At 60.0% G+C, this 25,694-nt stretch overlaps 1 protein-coding gene across 1 annotated transcript; it reads left to right on the plus strand.

Moving 5' to 3' along the window:
- Window positions 1–6: 6 nt before the first annotated feature.
- LOC117650625 (beta-1-syntrophin) lies at window positions 7–25,527 on the plus strand. The gene is made up of 7 exons (XM_034394179.1): window positions 7–1,045; window positions 17,441–17,629; window positions 21,526–21,746; window positions 22,304–22,485; window positions 22,634–22,812; window positions 22,895–23,091; window positions 23,187–25,527. The coding sequence occupies exons 1-7, from the start codon at window positions 565–567 to the stop codon at window positions 23,277–23,279; spliced, it is 1,542 nt and encodes a 513-aa protein (XP_034250070.1). The 5' UTR covers window positions 7–564; the 3' UTR covers window positions 23,280–25,527.
- Window positions 25,528–25,694: the final 167 nt, after the last annotated feature.

The following is a 25,694-nucleotide window of genomic DNA, read 5'->3' on the forward strand; positions in this document are numbered from 1 at the left end:
CGAAGGGGGAGGGGACGGACGAGCAGAGCTCGGGGACGGGGAGGAGAAGCTCGAGCAGTAGCGGTTGTGTATTTGTTTATGTCGTGTCAAAATCTCGTGACTGAGGGCCCCAACGGTGCGGGTACCTCTGGTTTGCTCTGCGGCCGAAAATGCTTTCCTTGGTGCTCGCGCGGCGCTGAGGAGTCTCTTTGCGCGTCGTTGCGAGGCCTTAACACCGCGTAGTGGGAAACATAGCCTCACAGACTTTTCACCAATTTTGTGCTGTGATCTCGTGCGGATTTTCGTGCCGGTTGTGTGACCTGCAAGTGTGCTTGGAATTGAGAATGCCGGCACGTCAACGTTGAAGGACCGAAGAGGACTCCCCTAGCTGAGCCATTCGCCTGCTATTCACCCACTGCAGTGTTGACTGTCAAAAGAATGACATTTATTCTTTTCTTCAGTGTTCTGTGTGGCAAGAAGCCAGAAGAAAGGAACTGTTTTGAATAGATCTTTTTACAGCAAGATGTACTGAAAATAATTCAAGTTTTATTTATCAGTGAACCAGTGGAAAACCTAGTATCCACAATGGCTGATTTAGCTGCAGTTGGATACGGGCGCTCGGGTATTTTAGAAACCCATGTACGAGGACAATGGTATCGGGTGTTTGTGACCCTTGAAGATGACTATCTGAGCATAAGTTTAGATGAGAGCTACGAGAACTCAACTTCTCTAAATGGAACCCTGAACAATAATAACAACAATCTAGACTCAACAGGCGGGGTAATGGACAATGTCGATGTTCCTGACTCGGTTGCAAATCAGAAGCGCATTGTACGAGTGGTCAAATCAGATAACAATGGGCTTGGAATATCTATCAAAGGAGGCAAAGAAAACAAAATGCCTATTCTTATCTCAAAAATATTCAAAGGAATGGCTGCAGACCAAACAGAACAGTTATATGTAGGGGATGCTATCCTTGCTGTCAATGGTGAAGATCTGCGAGAGGCTACACACGATGAAGCAGTGAAGGCCCTGAAGCGAGCAGGGAAGGTCGTGGAACTTGAAGGTGAGTCAAACCTCTTCTTTATTTTAATCTGCGCTAATTACATTAATGCAAAATTCAGCTAATACTTAGCAGGTTGAAAAGGCTGCTTTAACATTTACACATGTAAGCAAGATAATTGACAGTTCCCTTTCTTTGTCGTCCGTTAAGTAGATTCTATCACACACCCTTGCCAAAGTGCTTTTAAGGGACTCGTCACAACATAATTTCGCAATGAATGCATTTATACGGTTCTTTCATTAGATTTTATTGAATCTTTCGGAGGGTGGCATCTTTTTTTGGCCTGTTTTTCAGGATCCTAACTGATCCTAACTGAGTTGGATTCGCCATAGGGATATCCCCTTCGAAGGGACGAGGGGAGGGAGGGATTCTCGGTCTCCTGGTGGTGCTGGCGCTGCCCTAGTGCTGCCTAGTGCTGCCTAGCGCTGCCTAGCGCTGTGGTGCGGCGCCACATGTGGCCGACCGGCCGACCAGAAGGCCTGCCCTGGCCATGTGTGGCATGTGTGCCGAGTCGTGCCGTGCATGGAGCTTGGAGCACGGAACTAGGATGCCTGTGGGCGGTAGCGCGGCGCGGCGCGGCGCGGCGGGGCGTAGCGGTCTCTGTCATTGCTGTTCCCCCTCCCCTCCCCCTGTGCCCCTTTCGCGTCGCGTCGTCGCGGCGCGGGGAACGCATTCATTTCCTCTGCAGGCGTGTCTTTCTTCGGGACTTGAGGGGGCCTGCCACCCAGCCAGGCAGTCGGGGCTGGGACAAGGAATTAAGAGTTTGTTGCAGTGTGAGAGACGCGACGCCGCGACGCTGCGCCATTCGTCGGATGCCAGGGCCCCCAGTCCAAGGCGCAATCAAGACGCACTGCTCCGAGCGGGGCGGGGAGCGGGGGGCCTCGAGCGTGGTCGTGCCGATGCTGGGCTTCGCGCTTGCCCTACTAGGCCGTGCCAAACGGTCTGGTCCTAGATCCAAGGGGAACAGGGCTGGGAGTCGGAAACGTCTAGTAAAGCAAGGCAAGCTGGGTAATGGGTACCGCTGTACCGAGGACGGGTGGCCCGCGACCCCTACCGGAACGCTCGCTGAACCGGCCCTGAGTGCGGCACGGCGGGTGCGGCCCGCTGCAGTGGAAACCAACTCCCTCCTGATGAGTTCCGGCTGGCAACACGCTGGCCTGTTGTTTTGGCGTCCGAAATCCCGTCCGACGCCAGGATGAAACGCAATCCCGCTTTTCGCGATGGAGGCGGGAAAGTGCCAAAGCGGCCATGCTAATGGCTAGTGCAAGTGCAGTGCTGGTTTTGTTTGGTCTGAGAGCGGGAGCCGCAAAGCAGTTCGCTTAGCGCGGCTTAGCGTGCGGCCAGCGCGGCCAGCGCGGCCAGCGCGGCCAGCGCGGGGCGGGGCCCAATGAATGCCCCGCAACAAGTCCACTGTCAAAAAAATCTTGAAAACTCCCGGACAACTTGTTGGGAAAAACTTAGTTTTAGGAAAAAAGATTGCCTCCTATCTTCGGAAAATGCCAAAACCTCAAATGTTCGAAGGTAAGCCTGTAATGCATGGAAAAAAATTGTCTTTTTTTTTAAGGTGCCTTCGGAAACTTCCGACGGAGCTTCAAAACGCACTTTTGGCGATTTTGCCAATTTGTTTTTAAACGGTGTCTACCATTACGTCGCAAAATTGCGGCTCCGAGCTCCCCAGAAGCCCGCCAGAGGCACCCCGTTCCTGTTCCCTTGTTTGTTTGTCCGAGATTCAACATCAGCCACGGGAAGCTCTTCTTGCGCCTCGAATTTGTTTTTCTTCCTCCCTTCCTTCCTCGAGGCGGGGACGAGACCGTGAGACCTGACGAGGAGAGGAATTTAATAATGGCACCCCTACAGGGTTGCACCGCGCCAAAGCGAAGCAGTGAAGCAGCGAGGCGGCGCACCCTAACTGACGCTCTCCAACGCTTTGCAAGCTAGTGGAGGCAACCGCAGCCCGCCCATCCGCACCGCACCGCTGCCTTGGTCGTGGGCCGTGCTGGAGGCGTCGGCCACGTTAGCCTAGGACAGGACCCGGCAGCACTTGAGGGCCGCGCGAGGGCTCGGCCCGGGGTGGCTTCCTTGCCTGCTCCGCACGTTGCTGTTTGTGGCCACAAAGTTATGGCCGCTCTAGCAGTCTGCCAAGGGTCAAGTCAGGCGCAGCGAAGGTACCGACCTGAGGACCCAAAGCAAACACTCCGCGCTCGGCGGCCCGGCGCCTATGTGGTGCGTGCGGGGCCGATGCTGGCCTACCCGCCAGGCGCTACAGGCGCGAGGTAGGCCACCGTCTCCACAGCGGTGCGTGCGGGGCCGATGCTGGCCTACCCGCCAGGCGCTACAGGCAGTCGAGCACCGTGGCGTTCGTGACGGTTCTGACGTTGTGGTTTGGCCGCCAAGAGGGGTGTTCGTCACTCGGCGTGTCACGCGACTCTCGCCAACCTGTGGCGCCCGCCCGCCGCGCCGCGCCGCGCCCCGCCCCGCCCCGCCCCGCCCCGCCCCGCCCCGCCCCGCCCCGCCCCGCCCCGCCCCGTCCGGCGACAGCGAGTACGATGGCCTGCCCCTGCCGCCTCAAGCGCCGGCCCGCCCGCCGCCGCCGTCGTGGCGCTCTGCAGACTTGTCCGAGAGTCGTTGCCGCCGCTCCGCCTCTGTCGCACTGATGGAGCGTCCCGCGTAGGTGTGAGAGAGACGCGCAGAATGAGTCTGCTCTCGCTCTCGCCCCGGCTATATTCGGGTCACGAGCCGTTTCAGTGATGACGGCCCACTCTGTCTCCATCTCGCCGGCAGTGTGTCTCGCGTTTGGGAGGGAGAGAGAGAGAGAGAGAGAGACTGTCTGGGGCGCGTTATTTGTCTTGGAAGTGGAGTGCACCCGGCCACCCCGCTGCAGCGGGGGCTTCTTTGCGTACAGTGGCGGTGTGTACTCGCCCTGGGCAGCTCGAGCGGGCCTGGGCAGCGCCAGCAGCACTTTTGGGCTGACTCCGAGAGTCGTTTTCGTCGCTCACAGAATCTCTCGCTCGCGCGGGGCGTCCCGTGTGTGGGTGGGAGAGAGACAGAGTAGCGAAAACGACTCGGAATGGGCCCAAAAGTGGTGCTGGCCTCCTTGCGGGGCTCGCCGCCGCTCGACGCTGTGTGCCTACCTCACGGCTTGCCTCACGGCCACGCGGACGGATGCAGAGTCCCGCGCTCCCAGGTCGGCGACACCCTCGCCCACGACTTCCTGTCCCTTGCGCCCACCCTGCCAGGCCCTGCCGGGCCCTGCCCCGCAGACTGCTTCCGTCGCCTTCCTCGCCGTCTCTCTCGCACTCTCGGGGCGTCCCGTTGGTGCGAGGGAGACAGGAAGCAGGCTGCGGGCCAAGCCCCGCCAAGCCCCGCCAAGCCTCGCCAAGCCCGGCCAAGCCGCAGTCAAAGGGATTCCGGCGCCTCGTTGGGCGCGCTGATTGCGATGACGGAGTGGCCGAGGCGCTGGCCGTGCTGGCCGTGCTGGCGGCGCGCCGAGGATGACCGAGGACTGGCACGGCTCACGGCTCGGCGATTGGATTGGCGACCAGAAAGGCCGCTCTCTCCTTCTAATCGTCACCTCACATTCCTCCGATTTTCGAACTGGAAGTGAGCCGTCAACCTTGCCACCGAAACGCGATGCCACCGTTTTCTTCGTTTTGTTTGTTTGTTTTTGTTTGGGTTCGGTCCGCGTGCCGGACTGCCGGCCAGGACTGCCAGCCAAGACTGGCTCCTCAGCTCTTTCGCCGATTGCTTTGCCTGCGAATGTCTTGATCAGACCGCCGCGCCAGCCTGGCCGGCACACTGGCACACTGCGCGCCGCGACTCCCGACTCTCTCGGCCCCTTGGCGAGGTGAATAGGGTTTTTCTTGTAGGGCTCGGAAGAGGAAGGCTGCTGCAGGTCGCGGCACTGACAGTCAATGCCGTCCGTCGAAGGGCGATTGAAGCCTCGAGTAATGGAAAAGCTACAAGCTGGTGACGTTGCGCCGTAGTCTGTTTGCTCCCGCCTGGCCTGGCCGTGTCATTAGCGGAGCGACCCCCCGCCCCGCCCCGCCCCGCCCCGCCCCGCCCCGCCCCGCCCCGCCCCACCCCGCCCCGCCCCGCCCCGCCCCGCCCCGCCCCGCCCCGCTCCCGGGAGGCGACCCCTTCTCTTTCCTTTCATCCGTTTTCTTTGCGCTCTCTGTGTAATGAAAATGTATGGCTCGGCAACGAGTGACGGCCCGCCAGCCCGCTCCGCCTCGTCTTCGACTTGTTGGACTTGTTGCTGCTTTGACGGCTCGATGGCTGTGACGGCCGGGGCCGGGGCAGGGCCGGGGCAGGGCCGGGGCAGGGCCGGGGCAGGGCCGGGGCAGGGCCGGGGCCGCGTAACCCTCGCCCTCCGAACATCGCCGTGATTTGATTTGTTTGCTTCTCCTTTCGCTGGCGCCGTGTGCGCCGTGTGCTTCGTGCTCGCAGTACTGTACGTGGCGCTGCACCTACACGAGTACACAGCTGGCGTGTGCGCACACACACACACACACATACACACACCTGCGAGCGGCGCGGAAAGTACTCCAAGCGCTGCGCGTGCTGTGCGGCCCAGAGAGGACGGACGGACTTGGTTGGAAATGGTAGCGGCCTGTCGGGCCTGCTGGGACGGCTCCGAACTCGCACCGAGCACCCCGACAGGCCGACAGTCGAACTGTCGTCACGCAGCCGAGTCCCAGGGGCGGATCCAGAGACGGGCTCAGTTGCCCACTTACAAAGCGCGGTTTGGTTGCCTATCTTTTAGGCGTCGTCGTCGGCGCCTCCAAGGGAAAAGCGGGAGGGGACGCCTACACTGTTGGGTATAAATGTACTGTAACAACGCAAAAACTGACAAACAAACGTGTTTGATTACATTTTTAAAAAAATGAAAATGTCATCAAAATATGGCAGTGGTAAAACTAGGTCGAGTATTTTTTTTCTGGTCCAAAACGTGTATTAGTCATGCACCACGTGTGGACGTAGTGCACACCGAGCGCACCGCCCCTCTCTCGTGTGCCCGCGAGAGTGGCGCGGGGACGGGGACGGGCGGAGAGTGTACTCTGTGCCCCGGACTCGGGAACTACCTGAACCCTTTCCCGGCCCTCGCCCTGCCTCGCCCTGTCTGCCACAGTATCCGTTAACGAGATCTGGGCAAGTCGAGGCTGCCCCCGCGGCCCGCGCGGCCCCCGCGGCCCCCTCACAGGGCCTTACAGTGGCGGGCGGAGGCTGGCTGAAGCCTCGCCGGCCAGCTCGCTACCGCCGCAGCGCGCTGCGGCCGGGCAGGCGAGGCAGGCGAGGTCCATCCGTCCATCCCAGCCCATCCGGCTGCCGGCCTGCTGTCTGGCCGGGCCGACCTGGGGCCGACTGGACACGGCCCGACGAGTGGCTTTTCGAGTGCTGCGATCCGAGTGACGCGGCGCGGGGCCCGTCGGCCTGTCTGTCTCGCTGTCTTGTCTCTCTCGCGCCGCGCCCTGCTCGGCCAGCACGCCCGGCCGCCCAACGGGGAGTGCGAGAGAGACGGAGGCTGGGCGCTGCCTCGCTCTTGAGGCCTAATTGGCGCCAACACCCCCCTCCCCCCCCCCTCGTTTGCCGCGGAGCATCGCGGAGCACCGCGACCAAAATTGGCGGTGCGGGGAAAACACGGGGGAAAAGGGGGGGAGGGAGTAATTGCAAGTTTGAAAAGCGCACGCCTCGCTGCATTTCGCGTTGGGGCTAAGCCGGCTGTGTCTGTCCGAGGGGCTGTCGCCGCGAGCTCGCTGTCCAGCTGGACCAAACAGCGCTTCCTCGCGCTGTCTCTTTCCCACCCCCACAGCCCCACAGGCCATGGGTGCGGGAGAGAAAGAGAGGGGGGGAGGGGGGAGAAAAGAGAGAGAGAGAGAGAGGGGGGGGGAAAGAGAGACGGAGAGACAGACAAAGACAGAGAGTGAAGACAGAGAGAGCGACGCATGCGGCATCCCGCCTTGCTGCGGGGCGCCACTGGTTTTGCCTTGCCTGCCTGCCCAAAGTGCCAAAGTGTGAGGCAGCCCTTCGACAGGCGGTCTCGCCCCTGCCGCTGCGAAGCGCTGCGAAGTCGCTGACGTATGAATACATACGTATTAATGCGGTCTGGGTGTGCTCCCCCTTCCCCGGCCCGGTCGGGAGAGGGACCGGGAGGGGCGCGGAGGGACGCCGCTTCCTGGACCTAATGTACGCGTGCACCGCCCGGGCGGGCCTCGACCCGCACGCCGCACGCATGAATTAAACGGGGCCACTCTGTCGGTACCAACGCGCCAACGCGCGGGGAACGGAGCGAGCGGGGGACTTTGAGACTTTCGGAGGGAAAGACTGTGCCGTGCCGTGCAGTGCCGTGCAGGGAGTGGAGGAACGCGACAACGTGGGGAGCGATCGCGTGTCCGGTGTGGAACTAACGATGTGCCCGCCGGAGTTCGGTTATGGCAGGTCAGTGCACTCGCAGGGCATTGAGGAGCGGGGGTGGAGTACACACACACACACACACACACCCGCGTGGCTCCCTCACTGTTACTTCCGATCGGCAAGCCGAGCACCGGAAGCAGATGAGGGCAGTTTGTCTGGGAGCTGCCGTCGGTCTGTCTCTATCGCACTCTCCGTTCCCCGAGGACGAGAGAGAGGGAGAGAGAGAGAGAGAGAGAGAGAGAGAGGCGTGCAGCGCGAGGAGCGCCGTAACCCGGTCGACCTTTGAACTACATAGCAGGCGTGAGGGGCGTAAAGGGCGCGTGTGGGAAGCGCGGCAGGCAGGGCGGCAGGCACTCTGGAGAAGGCAGGCAGGGCGGCAGGCACTCTGGAGAAGGCAGGGGCAGCGAAGTGCCACTAGGGCTTGTCCGGACTGTCACCTGTCTGAGGCGACGCGAAGCCGCGGAGCGCTGTGCACTACTATACGGCGAAAAGCTGGACTCTGCGAACTCCAACACGAAGTGACTTTCGACGAATTCAATGAAGTTTCGGCGGTACGGTTCAAGGGCAGCCGCACTACTACAGTATGGAGAATCTTCACCATAAGAACTTTATTCGGGTGTGCGCGCAAATGCGCCCCCCTTCCCTAACCGCCGCCGCGGGCGTCCAGCGCGTGGTGGATTCCGCGGACGTTTCCCATGTTTGGCGAGAACGCGACACTCCACCGTGCGAGGTGATGCATCGGGCTCAGTGTGCGATGGAGTACGTACAGTCGCGCAAAAAACGGCAGAAGCTGGCCAAACTAACACGAGGATCCTTGTTTTCTGTGTCCTAACTTAAACCATTTTCAGAGCGTCGTTTTGCTATTCGGTCGTAGCCTAGTCCAGGTTAAATCTGCGCCGGCGGCAAGAATCCGTTATTTTTAAAGCGTGCTTGTGTGTGGGTGGAAACGGGGGGGGGATGCTTCTCTGGAGACTGCCTGTACTCTTTATTTAGACAGGCTAGTCGGAAGGCGCTGAAATCTGGCAGCAGGCCCTGGCCCGCCCCCACCCAGAGGGCACCCAGAGGGCACCCAGAGGGCACCCAGAGGGCACCCACTTTCGAGGTTGCAGCCGATGTCTTCTCTACCCCGCAGTGTGCGAGCCCCACAAGCCTTTACCGTGCAACGCCATCCGTGAAATAAGTTTGACATTTAGCTAGGTGGCGTTGTATTTTACTTTTAACCCGCTATTTTTGCCCCTGCTGGAAGCTGCAAAAAGCTCCCTCTCGACATAAAAGGAGTGCTGTCGTCGTGGTTGCGGTTCGTATCGCCACCTCCACGTCGGTGACAGCACGTGGACTGAGGCTGCGCGCTTAGACTGTAGGTTGCGTCAATGCCCCCGTTTTGTAAACCTCACCTTCCAACACAGTTTACCCCAGATGTTTCACAGTGTGGCCTTCGTTGACGCCACATCGTGTGCACAAGTTGCGCTTCACGGCTCTTTGTTGAAGCATTTTTTGGCCCTCTTTTTCCGGTCACATGTCGGTTGCACGTCCTCGTCCATGTTGTTGGGGCTGCCCTGGCTGCCCTGCCTGGCCTGCCCTGCTCGATGCCGGCAGGAGGGGCACGCGAAAATAAAAAGTTGATATGCTGCCGGGTGGCGCGAGGGCTGGCGGGGCTGCACGGGGTGTCGTCCGTCGTGCAGGTCACGAGCTCCGTGACGCGGGGGGCTCCCAACGAAAGGGGATCTCAACGGAGGCTGCCAACAACGCTCGGGAAAAAATATGCTTTGTCGAAGTGATCCACTTTGTACGAAAGCCTGAATTTCGCGGTAGCTGCAATCGGAAAGTGGATACCTACAACCAAAAGCCGGTTGCTTCTACCGGACCCTTGTAAGAGGACAGCAAACCCCAGCTTAATCGCCCAGGTCCTGTCACAAGTGTTCGGTCAAAGCACCTAGCTAGGTATCGATTTTTCGATAGCGGCTATGGAATTCAGCCTTGCGTACAAAGTTAATCACCCCAACAAAACCTTTTTTTTCTGTTTCGTGCGCGGGTTACCAATAACGGGGGCCGGTTAACGAGAAGAGCTCAATATCAGGAGATCCCTTCTCTCTCCTCTCCCCCGGGGCCTCCGTGGCCCTGCCGCGCCCTGCCGCGCCCTGCCGCGCCCTGCCGCGCCCTGCCGCGCCCTGCCGCGCCCTGCCGCGCCCTGCCGCGCCCTGCCGCGCCCTGCCGCGCCCTGCCGCGCCCTGCGGCCAGCCAGCCGCACATTATTGGCCGCTTGACGTGCGTCGCGCTGCGCCGCGCTGCGTCCCGGGCCAATACTTAACCGAATTAAAACAAACACGGGACGAAAAACGAACGCAGAGTCGCATGAATAATTCGGGAGCGCTTCGCTGGCGTGTGCACAGCGCACAGCGCCAACAGCGTGCCGCCTGCGTGCGGATGCTGTGCAGGGCTGCTGCACTGCCAAAGATGCTGTCGACACGTCGAATCACTTCATGGCACTCGCCGACCAGGATGGGGGTGTGGGGTTTGCACGCGGTCGAGCGCGATATTGCAACGTGATTGTTTGACGCAGTGGCTGCACTGAAATTCAAAGGGTCAGACATCTGGCCAATTTTTGGCCAACGAAAAAGGAACCCACACAAGTGTTATCACAAATAAAAAGGCGGTCGTCCTTTGAAGTCATACTCCAATATTTTGTCATAAAGTGGCAGGTAATTGTTAGAGTGCGTCCGGCCGGCGGGTGCATCCACTATGCATGTCGGGCTGTGCCGCTGAGTGAGGCCGAGAGTGAGGCACAGTGCGCCGGAAGACCGGTGTGGAGGCGGTCAAAATCCCGGACGCGTTTTGAGCTCCAGAGTCGCTAAATGGGAGTCGAACCGAACGTGTGACCCCACCAATAGAGTGCTCTTGGAACGAGGAATCCATTGGTGGGGCCACGCGCTCGGATCGAGTCCTGTTGAGCTCAGCGACTCTAGAACGCGTCCAGACTTTGCGCGCGGCAGGCATCGTTTGCCCCGTGCTTCCTGTTGCGAGTGCCGAAAGGGGTGGCTGTGTTGCTCCGCGTTGCCCTGCCTGGGATTGGCTGCCTGGGCTGGATTTTCTTTCAATCCCGGGAAGAAAGCCGCCCTGCAGCGCGCGGCGCGCACAGCGGCACAGCCAGCGACGCGCAGCAAAGCGCAGTAAAGCGCGCCGGGCCAAGTCGGGCCAAGCGCGAGGGGCGGATGGCGCGCGTTGCCAGGTGGGAAGCGCGCTCGGCTTCGAATCCCCTCGGGGGCCGTGGCGGGCCGTGGCCATAGCCATGCGAGGCAGTGCCCCGTGTTTTCCGTAATGTTATTGCCCAACAATCTGGCCGACGCGGTGTAATGGTCGCGCACGGCGCGCCGGGCCACGCGGCTATACGCGGATATTATGTTTGCCGACTCGACTCGATCCATTGATTGATTGGCTGTGGCGATGCCGCTGTGGCGATGCCGCTGTGGCGATGCCGCTGTGGCGATGCCGCTGTGGCGATGCCGCTGTGGCGATGCAAAGGTCCTCGTTTCGCGCTGTGCCGGCCTGTGTGCAAAGCCAGCGCTGCAGCGGTCCAGAGCCAACAGCCCAGCCGAGCGGGCCTTCAAAGCGTGGATACACGTGCACAACACCGCTCCACCGCACGCTGGCCTGTGTGCAGGCCCTACACCGCTAGCGTGCACCGTGCGTCGGCGGAGAGGGGATGCACCAGGCCTGAAAGGACCGGTAGCACCGCACGGCCCTGGTCTCTCACTCTCTCTCTTTGTCTCTCTCTCGCTGGCGAGGGCAGGAAAGCAAAAATGGGGACCGGGAAACAAGACTAGGCGGCCGGGACGTAGCCCTGGCAATGACAGGCGGACAGGTCCCCTGCAGTTTGGCACACTGTACCCAGCAGTATCGGCAGGCAGTCGGCCCTTCGTCCTGCCGGCTCGGCCTAACGGCCGTTAGCCCCGCCCCCGCCTAGCCTCGCCCCGCCTCGCCTTGCCGGCGATGAGGTGCGCGGGTTACGACGCGTCCCCAGGCTGCCCCAGGCGGGGCCCCTCGGCCAGCCCCGCACGGCGGCCCTACGACTCGCCGCCCCGCGAGGGGCCCTAGTGCCGCCGAGGGGGCTGCGCTGGGACCGCTGGGCCCGCCGGGCTCGGGCAGGGCTTGACAGTGTGGATGGACCATCGGAATTCCCGATGGCCTGCCCTCGGACGGAACGCCACGGAACGCATGGCAAGCTGCTTGCCCGGCAGGCTTCTCTTGTCGAGGGTCGACAGGAATTCACGACAAAACCAAAGGCCAGACGTCTCGGCGGCGGTCGCCACAGGCGAGACAAAAAGTCTTGCCGAGTTTCGGTCAGATCAAACAGTGTCGCCAAAGATAGGTCAGGCCAACACGTCCCTCCGCAAAAGGGTCAGATTTTTCATTCAGTGCACAGTGTGGCTGGAATTTCGAACGCAGCCAGTGCGCTGCATGCGTGCTGTATCCTGTATCGACATATTAGTCTGACCATTTTTTTGTGAGCTTCTCTCTAACCGAAACATGGCAGGACTTTTTGGCGCGCCTTCGGCGCGGTCTGTCCATTTAATTATCGGTGAACCGGTCAGCGCGCGCTCCGCCGAACTGGACGGCGAGGGGTTTGATGGGTCGAGTCTGGCGAGTGCCCTCGCTAGTGCGCCCCCCCCCCTCTTTCCCCTTTGACCCGCGCCGACAGGTAGCGTTGCCAGGCGGTCGCAACGGCGCTACGCGACAACCACCGCCTCCACGCGGCACGTTTCTCTCGCTCTCGTCCGAGGCTCGTTCCGTAGGGCCCCGTAGGGGTGCGAGAGGGACGGTCTGCCGGGCGCTGCCGGGCCGCTCCGCCTCGCCCCGACGCCCCGACGGTACGTGTGTGCATTGTGTGCACCCATTCCACGGGCTGCGCGCCGCGCGGCCCGGCCGGCCTTTGTAGCCGCGCTTTAGCATGGCTGCAGCGAGGCTCCAGCGAGGCTCCAGCGAGGCTCCAGCGAGGCTCCAGCGAGGCTCCAGCGAGGCTCCAGCGAGGCTCCAGCGAGGCTCCAGCGAGGCTCCAGCGAGGCTCCAGCGAGGCTCCAGCGAGGCTCCAGCGAGGCTCCAGCGAGGCACCAGCGAGGCTCCAGCGTGGCTCCAGCGAGGCTCCAGCGAGGCTCCAGCGAGGCTCCAGCTAGGTCTGCACTCGAAAACGGGAGCGGCCGTGAAAGGCTTTTGGGCTGGATGCTGCACTGGAAAAACTTCATGTCCCTTATGACGACATTTCACATCGCCTTAAAGTGATGAAAGTTGCTGACGTATTCATCAAAGGTCCTTGCATGGGCGTGACACGAATGTCATCGAAACTGGTTTGATGACTTCCTTGTAAGGACAAGTAATTAGCCTTCACATTGTCATCAAGTGACAACGAAAGTTTTCACTGTGGAAAAGGAAGGGAGAGGAGTGCTTGAGCCAGCTTCTTGTTGCGGGCTGCACTTGAGTCTCCCGTGTGCAGGTGAGCCGTGGCCTAGCCGTGGCCATGGTCCCGCGGGCTGAGGGCGCCCAGGTCATGGGATGGCCTGGGGCCGCCGGGGGCTGTTTGCGGTGTGGCAGGCTCATGTCCACTGTCAGTCAGCGCGGCGCGCCATCGACATGCAGCCAGCGGCCGCTGCTGCTTGTCCAGTGCCAGACGACACACCGTATCGAGGGGACAGCCACTCGTAGAGCGTTCACTGGAGTGCCTAAAACTCTGAAACATCTGAAATCTTCTCCAAAAAAGGCAAACAAAAGGCAAAATTTGGGCGTATTATCGTTTGAAATTTTGCGAAATCTGAGGAAATATTGTCCCTTACGTGAATGGTGGTGTACTCCGAGGAGGGGGATGCGCGCCATGCGGTCCCTCGCACTCCCTGCAGGCGGACGCACGTCATCAGAGAGTAGAGGCCCACAAAGCGATGACGGCGGCCGATTCGGCAGCGCTCCTATCTTCCCGTCGGTGTCAGAAGTTTGACTGAAGCTTCTGGCGAGTGGAGCGGGGCGACAGCAGAGAGGCCTCGTCAGCCTGGGCGTGTTGACTCTGGCCATGGTGGTGGCGCCGGCCTGCCGGTCCGCCAATGGCCGTCGGGAGGCGGCCGTCCCGCTCCCTGATTGTGGCAATTGCCAGCGAGCGGCGTCCGCGGAGCTCCGTGGAGGGAGAGCGGAACCATTGAGGCGGCCTGGCGGCCCGGATGGCCCGGCGCCCCGCGGCGCCTTTATCGGGCGGCGCCCGCTGCAATACGCTGCAATACGCTGCAACGGCGTCGCGGAAGGCGTGCTGACCCGCGGCAACGCCGGGCAACGCCGCGACGGCGACCGCTCCCTCCGTGGTGGGCAGCCCTGGCGGCAGCGGACTCTATCTGAGACTTGAGCGCAGACTGTGGCCCGCAACCGCTCCACTTTTGAGCATGAAAAGTAATTTGGCAATGCCGGCTCCTGGCGCGGTAGCACCAGTATGCCAGCCAGCATGCCACGACGCCACGGCCAGCCGCCAGAGCTCTGCGGAGGTTGCCGTGCAAAGTCTCGCAGTGCGGACTTGGGCCACTTTGAACAGGGTAAAAGGCGTCTATCGTTCCAACGAACCACGCCGTTCCCGGCTCGAAGGCGCCGCGGCCCGCGGCCGCCCCGCGGTCAAATGTTTACTTTGCCCCGCTCCGCCTCGCTTGCTCGCTCGCTGATTAGTAATTTAAGCTCGTTTCGGCTTCATTAAATTACGTCGATTGTCCGCAGTAGAGCCAAGCGGCGGGCCGCGTGTTGCCCAGCCTGGCCCTGGCAGCCCCTGAGGACGACTAAACACATCCAAAGAAGGGTGGAGTCGAGAGCGTTGAGGCGTCGAAATTTCGGGACGAGGACACCTTTCTTACGGTGGAGGATCTCCGCGGCCCATCAGACATGGCAGCTCTCCGGTTAGCCTTCGCCGGACCGCGCACTGCTCTTGAATTTTGTTCTTTTCCCGGAAGATGGTCTCCCCCCCCCTTCCTCCTCCTCCTGCTCCCGGCGACGTGCATGCACTTAGTGGTGCAGCTAGCGCAGCTAGCGCAGCGTGCCCCATTAGGCCCGTTCCGCTCTATTTCTCGTCCTGATCCGAGCGGACGGGGCGAGGCGGGGCGGGGCGATGGGATGCCGTCGTGTGGAGGCTGCTCCTCGGGGCCCTGCTCGCTCGGAGTGTTGATCGCGGGGCGACGACTCTCCAAAGTCGTTGTCCGGGACCTGAAAGAGTCCATTTTAATTGATTTTTTTGGGAGGATTGCCTCAGTTCAAGGGGTGTTTACGCTACGCTGCATCCAATAAGTCGAAAAAGTCCGCTGCAAAGTGAAAAAGTCAGAGACAAGTCAAGGCAGTCACGCACTAGACAATCGAGTCTCGAGTCATTGTCCACCCTCCCGGCCTCCCGCCGAGTGGCGGGCTCTCCCGCTGCCATCCAGAGGAGTCGAGTGCCGTCTGGGTCGGGGCCGTGGGGGCCGTCGGTCGGGTATTTGAATGTTTCACCGTCCCCTCCGGCTCCGACCCCCTCCCCTCTTCGGGCGATGCTTCGTCCAGCCGCCGTCGTCGGTAATGCGCTGTGCGCGCTGTGCCTTCGGACGCCTTGAGCCTTCGGCTTGCTGCAGCAGGTCGGCCTGTCGCGTGCAGTGGCACGGTTGCGTCCCGCTGCATTTTGCAGTGTGTTACCGCGCCGACAGGCCGACAGTGGTGGCCTGACTTGCCGGCCTGCCGTGATGCCCCTTCCTGCTCAATGATACATCTTGTAATGAGACAGACACTCTCCCAGATTCTCACCAAGAACCCGTCGCGGCATTTGACTTGGTTGCGAGCACGGTGCAGCGAGAGGCGCTGCGAAGTGAAGCTCGTTTTTGGCCCGTTTCGTAGTTCCAAACGCTCCGCCAGGATGCGCTGTTCCTACACCCTACACCGTGGTTGCGAGGGACATCAGCCGCCGTGTCACTGTGTGGAGTGCCAGCCGAAATGTTTGCAGTGGGCGGTGCTTCCAGACTTCCAGTGCAGTGCACAGCGTTGACAACGTCGAAGCCGTGGCCGCGGTTAGTGCTCGGCGGGCTGCATGGCGCCGCCGTTCTCCGCAGCGCAGTGCAGCAGCCGAGCCAGCCGAGCCAGCGAAGCCTTGTTAGGCAAACGAGGCTGGAACGCGAGCGGGACGAGTGGGAGCGAGCCGGCGTCTCTAATTCGACGAGATGGCAGATCGCGGAAGCCGCGCGGGGCGGGGCGGGCCGAGTGGAGCGCGCAGAAACGCCGTTCGCTCGGGACCGTTTAGCATACGGCAGGTGCATTGGACCGCCTCGCTGCGAACTCGCTGCGAGTGGCCCCAGCCCCCCCCCCCCCCCCTCCCTCCACCCACGCCCTCTCCCGCTGCCTGGCTGCGCGCTGCGCGCTTGGCTGGCAAGAACTGCCGCCTGCCTCAAGGGCCGTGCGTCGTGCCTACACTATACGCGCGCCTCGCTGCCTCCCAGTTGCAGGATTTATGCATGTGGGGAAGGGTGGCGGCCGAGTGTGGACGCGATGCGGTGCCGTGCCATGCCACGCCGTGCCGCGCCGTGCCGTGCCCGAGGCGTTGGCCGGTACGCAGGCCGGCCTCTGGGACTGCCCCCCAGACCTCCGGGGTGCCGTTGGAGCCTTCCTCCCGAAGCCCCCGTCCGAGGGGAGACACCCCACTCACCCGCCTTGCCCCGGCTGGTGACCTGCGAAAGTTCTTTCGCGGTGGGCGGGGAAGGCTGTGTTTTTACGTCGCGGTCGGGGGAGGCGGGGGGAGGAGGCTGCATCCATTAGTGACGAGCAGCCGCCAGCCCCGCGACGACGCCCCCGCGGCTCGCTGCGGCTCGCTGCGGCATGCAGGCGTCGGGCGGTGCCCGGCCGCGGCCCGGCCCTTGGACGACACCGGCAGGGAAGGGGGCGGTGCGAATGGACGGTGTGGACGCGCGGGGAAAAGAATGGTTCCGGACGCGGGCGTGGCGCGACGTGGCGCGCCGGCAGGTGTGCCGAAATTTGGCCGCCGCGATGGATGGGCTTATAAAAGGGCGCCACGGCGTGGCTGGAGCGGTGCGCGGTGCGCTGGTCTCCTCGCGCGACGCCCTGGGCCTGACGGACGGCCTGACTCACCCGCCGACGGGCGGCAGGCTGTGACTCAGGGGCCGCTCCGGCCTGGCCCTGGCGCCCCGTCGCCGCCTGCATAGACTGATTGCGAGTCGCTCTGTCTCTCTCGCACCGGTGCGCCCTGCGGCCCTGTGGGACGCGCCATGAGTGCGAGAGAGACGGAGCGTCCAAAGCACTGTAGCCTGCTGCCCGCCGATAGTAAACAAAGGGCCCGGTGCGTGGTCTAAACGTCAAACTGTCGGGGCGGTGGTGGGTGGTGGGTCAAGCCACCGGCCCGCCACTGGCCCGCCAGCCCGCAGAACCAAGTCAAGTGAGAGGGGCACTGCCTCCCCCTCGGCCGGGCTCTCGTCTCTCGTCTCCCTAAGTCCGTCGAGACGTTCCTCTGTCACCTCGAGACGATAAGTTGGGAAGTTGGTCGGTGCATCTTTGGCTCGGTGCGGCTCTGCCTGGCCTCGGCCCGGCCTCGGCCTGGCCGGGCTCCGCCGCACTGTCGTCCGTCTCATTGAGGAGAGTGCTCACTGCTCAGTTCCCCGCCTCGAGGCGGACTGGCTCCGAGAGGCGTTCCCGTCGCTCTGTCTCTCTCGCACCCATGCGGGATGCCCCGTGAGTGCGAGAGAGATAGAGCGCGCCTGTGAAGTGCAGGGTAGGCAGCGCCGCACCAGCCGCGCCGGCCGGCCGGGCCTACCCTGCAGGCTGAATGGGCCCGCTGGCCCGCTGGCGCGCTGGCCCGGACGACTGCACCTGCCCTTTGTCGGGACTCGTCTCTTCGCCTTCCAGGACTTCCAGGATCTGCGGCCGAGCCGAACTTGGCCGAAACTTTGGCGTCCGCCGACTGGCCTTGTCGCCGAAGTGACTGACGTGCGCCTTACTGTGTTGCAGTCAAGTACCTGCGCGAGGTGACGCCGTACTTCCGCAAGGCGTCCATCATCTCCGAGGTGGGCTGGGAGCTGCAGCGAGGCTTCTTGTCCGGGGCGCCGCCCGCGCCGCGCTCCCCGCAGCGCGCCGACACCCGCTACCTGCCCCTGCAGCTGTGCTTCCTCGCCAGGAACTTCCGGCACCAGGACCCTGGTGAGTACTCCACACTCCACAGCTTAGTACTTCACACGTGCAGAGGACGCAGCGCACCAACACACTGTTTTGCGCGAGACGTTACTGTTCGTCATGCTAGAAACTGCACATGTTTCCCCATTTTTGTGCAACATCGCGTACAAAGTCGTATACAAATCGTTCATCTCCAAAAAAAAAAAAAAACCGACGGCATTGAGGATTCCCCTAATGATTTTGTACACTGACGAGCCAGCGCTGCAACAGAAGCCCAGTGATTGCGCTCTGGCTCTCGATGGCAGGGCATGGCGGGGAATCGACCGCCGGGGGCAAAGCCGGGCAGGGCCGAGGCGGGTCTTCCTGGAGCTACACTGCACTGGTGCGACCGCACCGAGGGGGCCACCACTCTCATTTCAGGCGTACACAAGATTACGGGATTACGGGAAATTTACTAGGGATTACGCGTGAAATTTTCGAAAATTGGTTCGAAAACGTTGAAAAATAGCTCAAAAACGTTGAAAAATGACTAAAAACGTTGAAAAATGACAGAATTTTTTCAAGGATTACGTGATTACGCCATGGATTACCAGGGATTACCAGCCAATTTGTACACAGGATTACGGGGGTGGTGGCCCCCTCGGACCGCACCGTCCGCAACGCCCGCACACGGACTCACGGCATTGTCTGTCTCGCTTCCTCGCCTCGCTCGACCCACTGTAAAAATGGCGGCATTGTGCCGTCCTTCCCGAGTCCCCGAGCCGCGCAGCACGCAGCGGACTGAGAATGGTTTGCGTCGCTCTGTCTCTGTCGCACTTGTGGGGCGTGCAGTATGGTCCCGAGGGAGAGCGAGCGACGAAAACTTCTCTGGGAATCAGGCTGCAGGATGCGAAGGAAAGCCGGAAGCCGGCGAGTTGACGAGTTGAGCGGGGATTGGAGGGACTTATTACTTGTGGCTCCTCGACCAGGCAGCCAGGCAGGCAGTCAGGCAGGCAGCCAGCCAGGCAGGCAGGCAGCCAGGCAGGCAGGCAGCCAAGCAGGCAGCCAGGCAGGCAGCCAGGCAGGCAGGCAGCCAAGCAGGCAGCCAGGCAGCCAGGCAGGCAGGCAGCCAGGCAGGCAGCCAGGCAGGCAGGCAGCCAGGCAGGCAGGCAGCCAGGCAGGCAGCCAGGCAGGCAGGCAGCCAGGCAGGCAGCCAGGCAGGCAGGCAGCCAGGCAGGCAGGCAGCCAAGCAGGCAGCCAGGCAGGCAGCCAGGCAGGCAGGCAGCCAAGCAGGCAGCCAGGCAGGCAGCCAGGCAGGCAGCCAGGCAGGCAGCCAGGCAGGCAGCCAGGCAGGCAGGCAGCCAGGCAGGCAGGCAGCCAAGCAGGCAGCCAGGCAGGCAGCCAGGCAGGAAGGCGTCGCCAGGCCTGCGGTCCGACCGCCGTGAGCAGAGGGGCGGAGGGGGCCGGGGCTGGAGTTGGAGGATCGTCGGTCGGAATCTGATGCATCCTGGCGGCCTGGCGGCCTGGCGGGGGCTTCCAGGGGGGAGCCTCGCTGCGAGCCCTCCGAGGGGCTGCCGCGCTGCCGCCTTTGTGTGGCGGGTGGCGCCATCAGACTCCTCGCGCCTCGCCTCGCGGTGCCCTGATTAAAACTACGCCGCCATTATCGGGGAGCGACCCGGGACATTGAGGCGAAGGCGGGCCAGGTGGGCGGGGCTGGCGGGGCTGGCGGGGCTGGCGGGGCTGGCGGGCCGGCAGGCATTCTTATCTAATCGCCCCCCGGCCCTTATTGGCAGATGAGTGCAATACGAGAGCCAGCGGGAAAAGGCCGGGGATGGGGTGGGATGGGGTTAGCCGCGGCCCCCCTCCCGGTGCCGCCGTTTGATGTCGGGCTAATGTCGTTTGGCGTGTCGACTTTGCGCGAGTCTGCCTCTGCAGCAACACGGTTTGTTTTTCCAGACTGCCCCCCGCGCCCCCGCCCCTTCTCCACCCGGCGGGTGATTGCAGCCTGCACGGCCTGCACGCCCCGGGTGACGTGCTTGATCGACTTCCGCTCCATTTCCTGGACGTGTTAAATGTAGCAAGGCCGGCGCCGGCCAGGACGCTCGCCCCGGGCCGCTGCTGGCCGCCCAGCGGCCGGCCCCCAACCCCCGCCCCCTTTTTTTTCTTTTCCCTCCAGGCGCCCCGGGCTCCTCTCTTGGCCAGCCAGCACGCTGGTGCCGAGAGTCTCTCTCCCACTCACGGGGCGTCCCGCATGGATGCGAGAGAGACAGAGCGACGAGAGCGACTCTCGGAAACAGTCGGCAGGGGGGAGCAGGGAGTATCACTTTTGCTTTACGGGAAGATGGAGCCCGCGGGGGCAAATCGTGGACGGCCGAGTGGGAGGGGCGGGCAGGGGCGGGCAGGGGCGGCCGAAGCGCCGAAATGCATCGCCCGAGCATGGAGAATGGAATAGAATATTCTCCGCGGTCCGTGGCCGTGAATTGATATATCCAAATGAGGCCGAAGTGGCGCTGTCGTCGCTCTGTCTCGCTCGCGCTCCCTGGGGCCCTCTAGGCGTCGTGGCACCCTGTGGAGGTGCGAGCAGGACGGGGCGACGGAACGCTGCGCTGAATCAGTCTGGACACCGGTGTGGACGGAGTGGAGGGGAGCGAGGGGGCTGCCGCCGCGGCTGCCGTGGGCGCCGTGCCGATGGCGACGGCCTCGGAGGGTGGCGCCACCGTCTGCCACTATCTCCCAGACCATCTTTATTGTCCTCTTGTTTGCGCTCTCTCGCACTCTCCGCTCCCCGATTCGACAGTCTTCTCTCCGCCCGCAAAAATGATCTCGTCCGCCACAAATATCAGGCCACGTCTTTTCTCTTTTCCGTTTCTTTCAAAATGGAGGTTTTAGGGTTTGGTATGCTCGGCTCTGCCAGTGTGCCGCCCCGCCGGGCTGAGGGTCGGGACTGGGTCCTTTGCGTGCCGAAATGACTCAGCGGCACGTTCGGATGACAAGCATTCGCGCCAATGTCTTGCCTTTCTCACTCATTTTCAGAGCGGCTGGTCCCAGTCGCCTCTAGAGGCAGTCGATTCCGCCAAGTCAAAAGTCCGAACACTGGCTGCGTGGCGGGGCGGGTCGGGGCGGGGCGGGGCCGCTCTGACTGGCCATGCACTGCACGCTGTTGCTCGCGCGCCCGATCCAAGGCAGGCTGCCTGCCGGGCTGCCAGGCGAGGTCCTTGCGGACGATGAAACGCCTGCATACGCAATGAATGTCAGGACCAGGCCCCGCCCAGGCCCCGCCCAGGGTGTGCCTTATCTCGGAGACGCGCGGCCACGGCCTCGGCCTCGGCCACCCCACCGCACCACAGTGGGCCAGAAGACCAGCTAAAACTCTAGACGAGTTTTTCCAGAGTCACTAAATGAGACTCGAACCAAGCTTGTGACCCCACCAATGGATTCGTCTTTCGGAGAGCAATCCATTGGTGGGGTCACACGTTCGGTTCGAGTCCCATTTAGCGACTCTGGAGCTCAAAACGCGTCTTGAATTTTGGCCGCCTCCACCGTTTTTCTGGCCCACTGTGCGCGTCCTCTCTCCCGCCTCGAGTTGTGTTGGCGACACTGCGTCGCGGCGATACCGCGACACCGCAAGGCCTCCCGGAGGAACGGCATGCCGCGGCGGGCAGGGCCAAGGGCAGGGCATGCTTGGTCCGGCCGCGTCCAAAGGCTCTGGAGGGGAAAGGCGTCACGGGTAGGCCGCGCGACGGCTCGGCTGCTCGGCGGGCTGGCCTACCCCGCAGTTCGCGGGCGCTCGGAGACTCCGAGAACTCCGAGCACCGAGCAGCAGCCCACACGGACTTCTGTTGTTGTTGTTGTTCTTGTTCTTGTTGTTGTTGTTCTTGTTGTTGTTGTTGTTGTTGCTGCTGCTGCTGCTTTGCCGAGGCGACTGACAGGACTTTGTGTTGCAGAGGGCCGCACGCTGGAGCTGCACTCCCCCGACGGCGTGCACGCGTGCGTGCTGCGCGCCGCGGACCAGGCGGACGCCACGGCGTGGTTCAACGCGCTGCACTCGGCGCTGCATTCCCTGACGCTGCGCGCCGTGCAGCAGGCGTCGCGCGTCGTGCCCGGCCTGGACATCCTCCTGATGGGCTGGCTGGCGAGGAAGGCGCCCGCCGACACCCCTGCGCAGGTGGGTCTCTTTGTGGCTCTGTTTTTACGGCGGTTCCCCCGTCCATACTGGCACCACACTCTTCCCGAGTGGCGCTGCACAATTGATAAGCGAGCGCGGTGGCTGCGGTCTGGCGCGCTCTGATCCGCGCCAACGCGTCGCACCGCGTCGCACCGCTCCAACCAACCCCACCCCGTCCCGCGGTCGGGGTGGCCGGGGTGGCCGCCACCCGCAACTAGTATTGTTCGTCCGGCATGAATTAGCGCGCGGCGGTGAAAGAGCGGGCTGCCTGCCTGCCTGCCTGCCTGCCCGGCTGGCTGCTTCTTTATGCACGGAGTCGCGGAGGGCCCGCTACTTATTTGCACTTCCGTCCAGAATAAAAGAGGGGGCGGGGGTCTGCTAGCCTGGAGCCCCGGCCCAGGTGGGACTGCAGCCCCGCCAAATCGGGTTTGCCCCGGGGAGGGGGGGGGTGTCTTCGCCACCTTCCTCCAGCCCTCCCTCCCTCGGCTTGCCGGCGGTTGTTGTTGTTGTTGGTCGTTGTGTCCTCACCCCTCGGCCTCCGTTCCACTCCGTTCCAGTCCGTGGTGCTGCAGAACGGCGCGGCCAACTCGGAGAGCAGCGAGGACCCCGACCGGCAGCAGGCCTGGCAGGCCGTGTTCGCGGCCATGACGGACCGCGAGATGCGGCTGTACGAGTCGGCGCCCTGGAGCCCCGAGGCCTGGGCCTCGCCCTGCGAGATCTGCCCGCTGCTGTCGACCAGGTGGGTATCGGCCCAGTTTCGTCGCCCCGTCTCTCCCGCACTCCCTTAGGGCTCGTGGGGGTGCGAGAGAGAGCCAGGGCAGGCCAGGGCCACGGCTCGCCACGACAAGTCTGACCCGTTTGCCGCCGGGCGTTGCATGGCGTTGCAGGCTGGTGAGCTCCGGCAGGCAGGCCGAGGCCATCTCGATGGTGCTGCGGTGCGGCACCCAGGACGGCATCGCGACGCACACGCTGCGCGCCGAGACGCACCGCGACCTGGCGGCGTGGGCGCGGACCCTGGTGCAGGGCAGCCACAACGCGGTGGCGGCGCAGCGGGAGCTCGCCTGCAGTGAGTACCCCTTCCCTTGCCGCTCCTTGCCGGCAGTTTGGTCCTCATTGCCTCTGTCCTTGTCCTTGTCCTTGTCCCGCAGGGTGCACGTTCCAGAGGAAGCCGTGCCAACTGCTGCTGCACTACGAGGACGGCTTCACGCTCATCGAGGGCCAGGCCAACACGCTCGGCCGCGAGCAGAGGGTGCTGTTCAAGATTCCCTTCGAACGCCTGCGCTCCTCCGGGGACGACGGCATCAGACTCTTTTGGATGGACGTTGGCGGGGAAGAAGGAGAAATGGTCAGTTCGGCTTTCTCTAGCTCTCTTTGTCACCTTCCTTTCCTTCTCTCTGCACTTTTTGTCATGTCTTATCGTGCGTTGATTTTTGGTTACAGGAATTCGACCTGGAATCGTGTCCAAAACCATTTGTCTTCATCTTACACAGTTTCTTGTCAGCAAAGATTCATCGGCTGGGTATTTATGCGTAACTATTGTAAATTGTTCTGAGCGTTTGTTTATATTTTTTAAAGGCTGGCCTAGTAGGTAATGTAATTGAAGAAACTGGGAGTTAATTTGTATTTATAAGAAATTGAATGAAACAGTGTAAGTTAGAGAGGTTGATTTTGATTAAGAATTTTGTACATTTCTATTTATTGTGAGGATGAATTTACCTGATGCTCATGTGTTCAAAGGCTTCACTAGAAAATTGTTTCATAGGGAGAATCTCTTTGTTTCATAAACTTTATGTTTATGTTTTATGTAAGAAAGGACTCAAGACTTCATTATTGAGATGGGAATTTTTTTCCCCTTCATGTTTCTTTTAGCTGAAGGTTAAAAATCTCAGTGAAGTGGATCCTAGTTTGGTGAAGGAACTCAGAAACAGGAAAATTCTTTTTCTTCTGTTTCTCTCCTTCGACATAGTCAAAATGCACATTAGAATTTTTCTTTAAAAATTTGTATTGTCTTTAAGCTTTAACTATAATCGCAGAATTTTTAATCTGTCAATTCCATTAGTTCAAAGTGTACAGTAGATATTTCTCAGTTGAACTGCAATGTTGTCTATGGGTGATATATTTTATAAAGTTATATTTTCTTTCTAGACAAATCATGTGTTTGGTTTATCTTGCTATGCCTATGTCTGAGAGAAAAAATATAATTAAGAAATAGGTCTTCCACTGTATCCATATTTGATGTTAATTTCTGTGTGGCTTCTTTGGTTTACAAATTTTGTCTACTCTCTCAGGAGAAGGATATTTTTACTCAGCTCCCCGACCCGTTTTCTATGAAGGGATTAATCATTTTCTCCTCAACCAAGATTTTTTTGTCAGTGTAATGATGGTCTTCTAGGCACTAAAAGCAATCTCTCAGTTTTGTTCTCAACTACTGGGCCTTATGTTGATGTTGATTACAAATCTATCAAAAGAGAAGGATGACTTTGCTAAATTCAGTATATGTTGAGTTAACTAACAGTGTTGAGTGTGCATTGTAGGTGTCTGTGTGTGAGAGAGAGTAAAAAGAGAGAGTGAGTGAGTGAGAGTGAGTGAGTGAGTGAGTGGCTTATTGCTTACAATTTTGCTAAATCTTGATTTTAAATAAACTGAATACTGTTTCATTTGCATTCCATAAATCAATGAGGCTTCCTCTTCAAAGGAACAGTGGTTTCTTTTTAAATGGTTAGGCGATTTCATCTGGTGACAGATGACATGCTGGACATGTTAATTCTGCATCACAGCACCTGTTTCTGTTCTACATCCCTTGATTTTTATGAATTGTGCCTGGAAATATAATACCTTCCCACTCTTTCTTCATTTTTAACAATATTGTTTAATTGTTCTTTCATTCGTTTGTAGAGCTAGCCTATGACCTGATTAGTGTGCACAAATTGAAACTTTGAAATGTACCTGTCCCTAAAGCCAATTGCTTTTGCTTCCCTTGTATGAAAGAAAAAAAGTCACATATAGATGAATTTAGCATTGGATGGAACTTTCTTCCATTGATAAGTTATGCACGTTACTTTGACACAGTTTCTGTGCTCTATGTTATATCTGTTTATGTACAAATTGTATATTGTAAACAAAGTCTCTTTAACTATAATCCCTGCCCCTCCTCTCCCACCCCTTATCCTCTCCCTTTTGTGGTTGGTGTTATATCATGAGTTTTACTCTTAAACTGTCTGTGAATCTTTTTGAGATGTGAGTACCTTTATTCCTTTAATATGTAGAGACTTTTCTCTACACATGTCAATTCTTAACTGTTGTGAAAGAGTTTTATATGACTTTATGCTTGCCAAGTTCTTGTTTTGTTGTTGGAAAATAATAGAAGCCTTTTGTGTGAATGAGTCTGCTTAAGAAATTGTGGATGGAAAAGTTAGGATGTTTGTGTCTGTTTAATAGTGCTGGCTGACAAGGCTCTTGCTCTTCCTTTGTCACCCTTTTGAGTCTTGTATTGTCTCTTGGTTTTATCATACTTTACTTCCAGTATTTTTACACTGAGGATGTTTGGTTAAGAATGAATTTTGTTTAATAGAGGTATTTTTAACTGAATATGACAATTCTCTTGTATGTAGCTTTCTCTTATTTTGAAACGCTCTTCAATCAAATCATAGAAAGTCAACTAATTGTGTCTAGTTTCAGACTGTCTTTGATTCTTTTTGGATGCATTTTCAAATCCTGTGCTACTCAACATCTGCTGTCATACTACAAATACCTTTTTGTGAAAATAAACAACTTACAAGAACTCTGTTTCCACTGCTTCAATTTACATCCTGTTGCAGCAGTGTAGGGTCCTGAGACAAAACTCCACAGAACACTACGCTTTCTGACAAGCAGAAAATCGCCGTTCTAGAATAGAAAGGAAGAAGTGATTCAAACAAGTGATGAAAGGGAGAGTTCTGAAACTGCACA

The sequence above is a fragment of the Thrips palmi genome, unplaced genomic scaffold (genome assembly GCF_012932325.1).
Source record: "Thrips palmi isolate BJ-2018 unplaced genomic scaffold, TpBJ-2018v1 HiC_scaffold_5, whole genome shotgun sequence".
NCBI lineage: Eukaryota > Metazoa > Arthropoda > Insecta > Thysanoptera > Thripidae > Thrips > Thrips palmi.

Excerpts from the sequence above, each read along its gene's own strand:
- LOC117650625 (XM_034394179.1), top strand. The coding sequence starts at position 565 with ATGGCTGATTTAGCTGCAGTTGGATACGGGCGCTCGGGTATTTTAGAA. Across the intron at positions 1,046-17,440 it reads GAAGGTCGTGGAACTTGAAG|TCAAGTACCTGCGCGAGGTG; the intron begins GTGAGTCAAACC and ends ACTGTGTTGCAG. Across the intron at positions 22,813-22,894 it reads GCAGCGGGAGCTCGCCTGCA|GGTGCACGTTCCAGAGGAAG; the intron begins GTGAGTACCCCT and ends CTTGTCCCGCAG.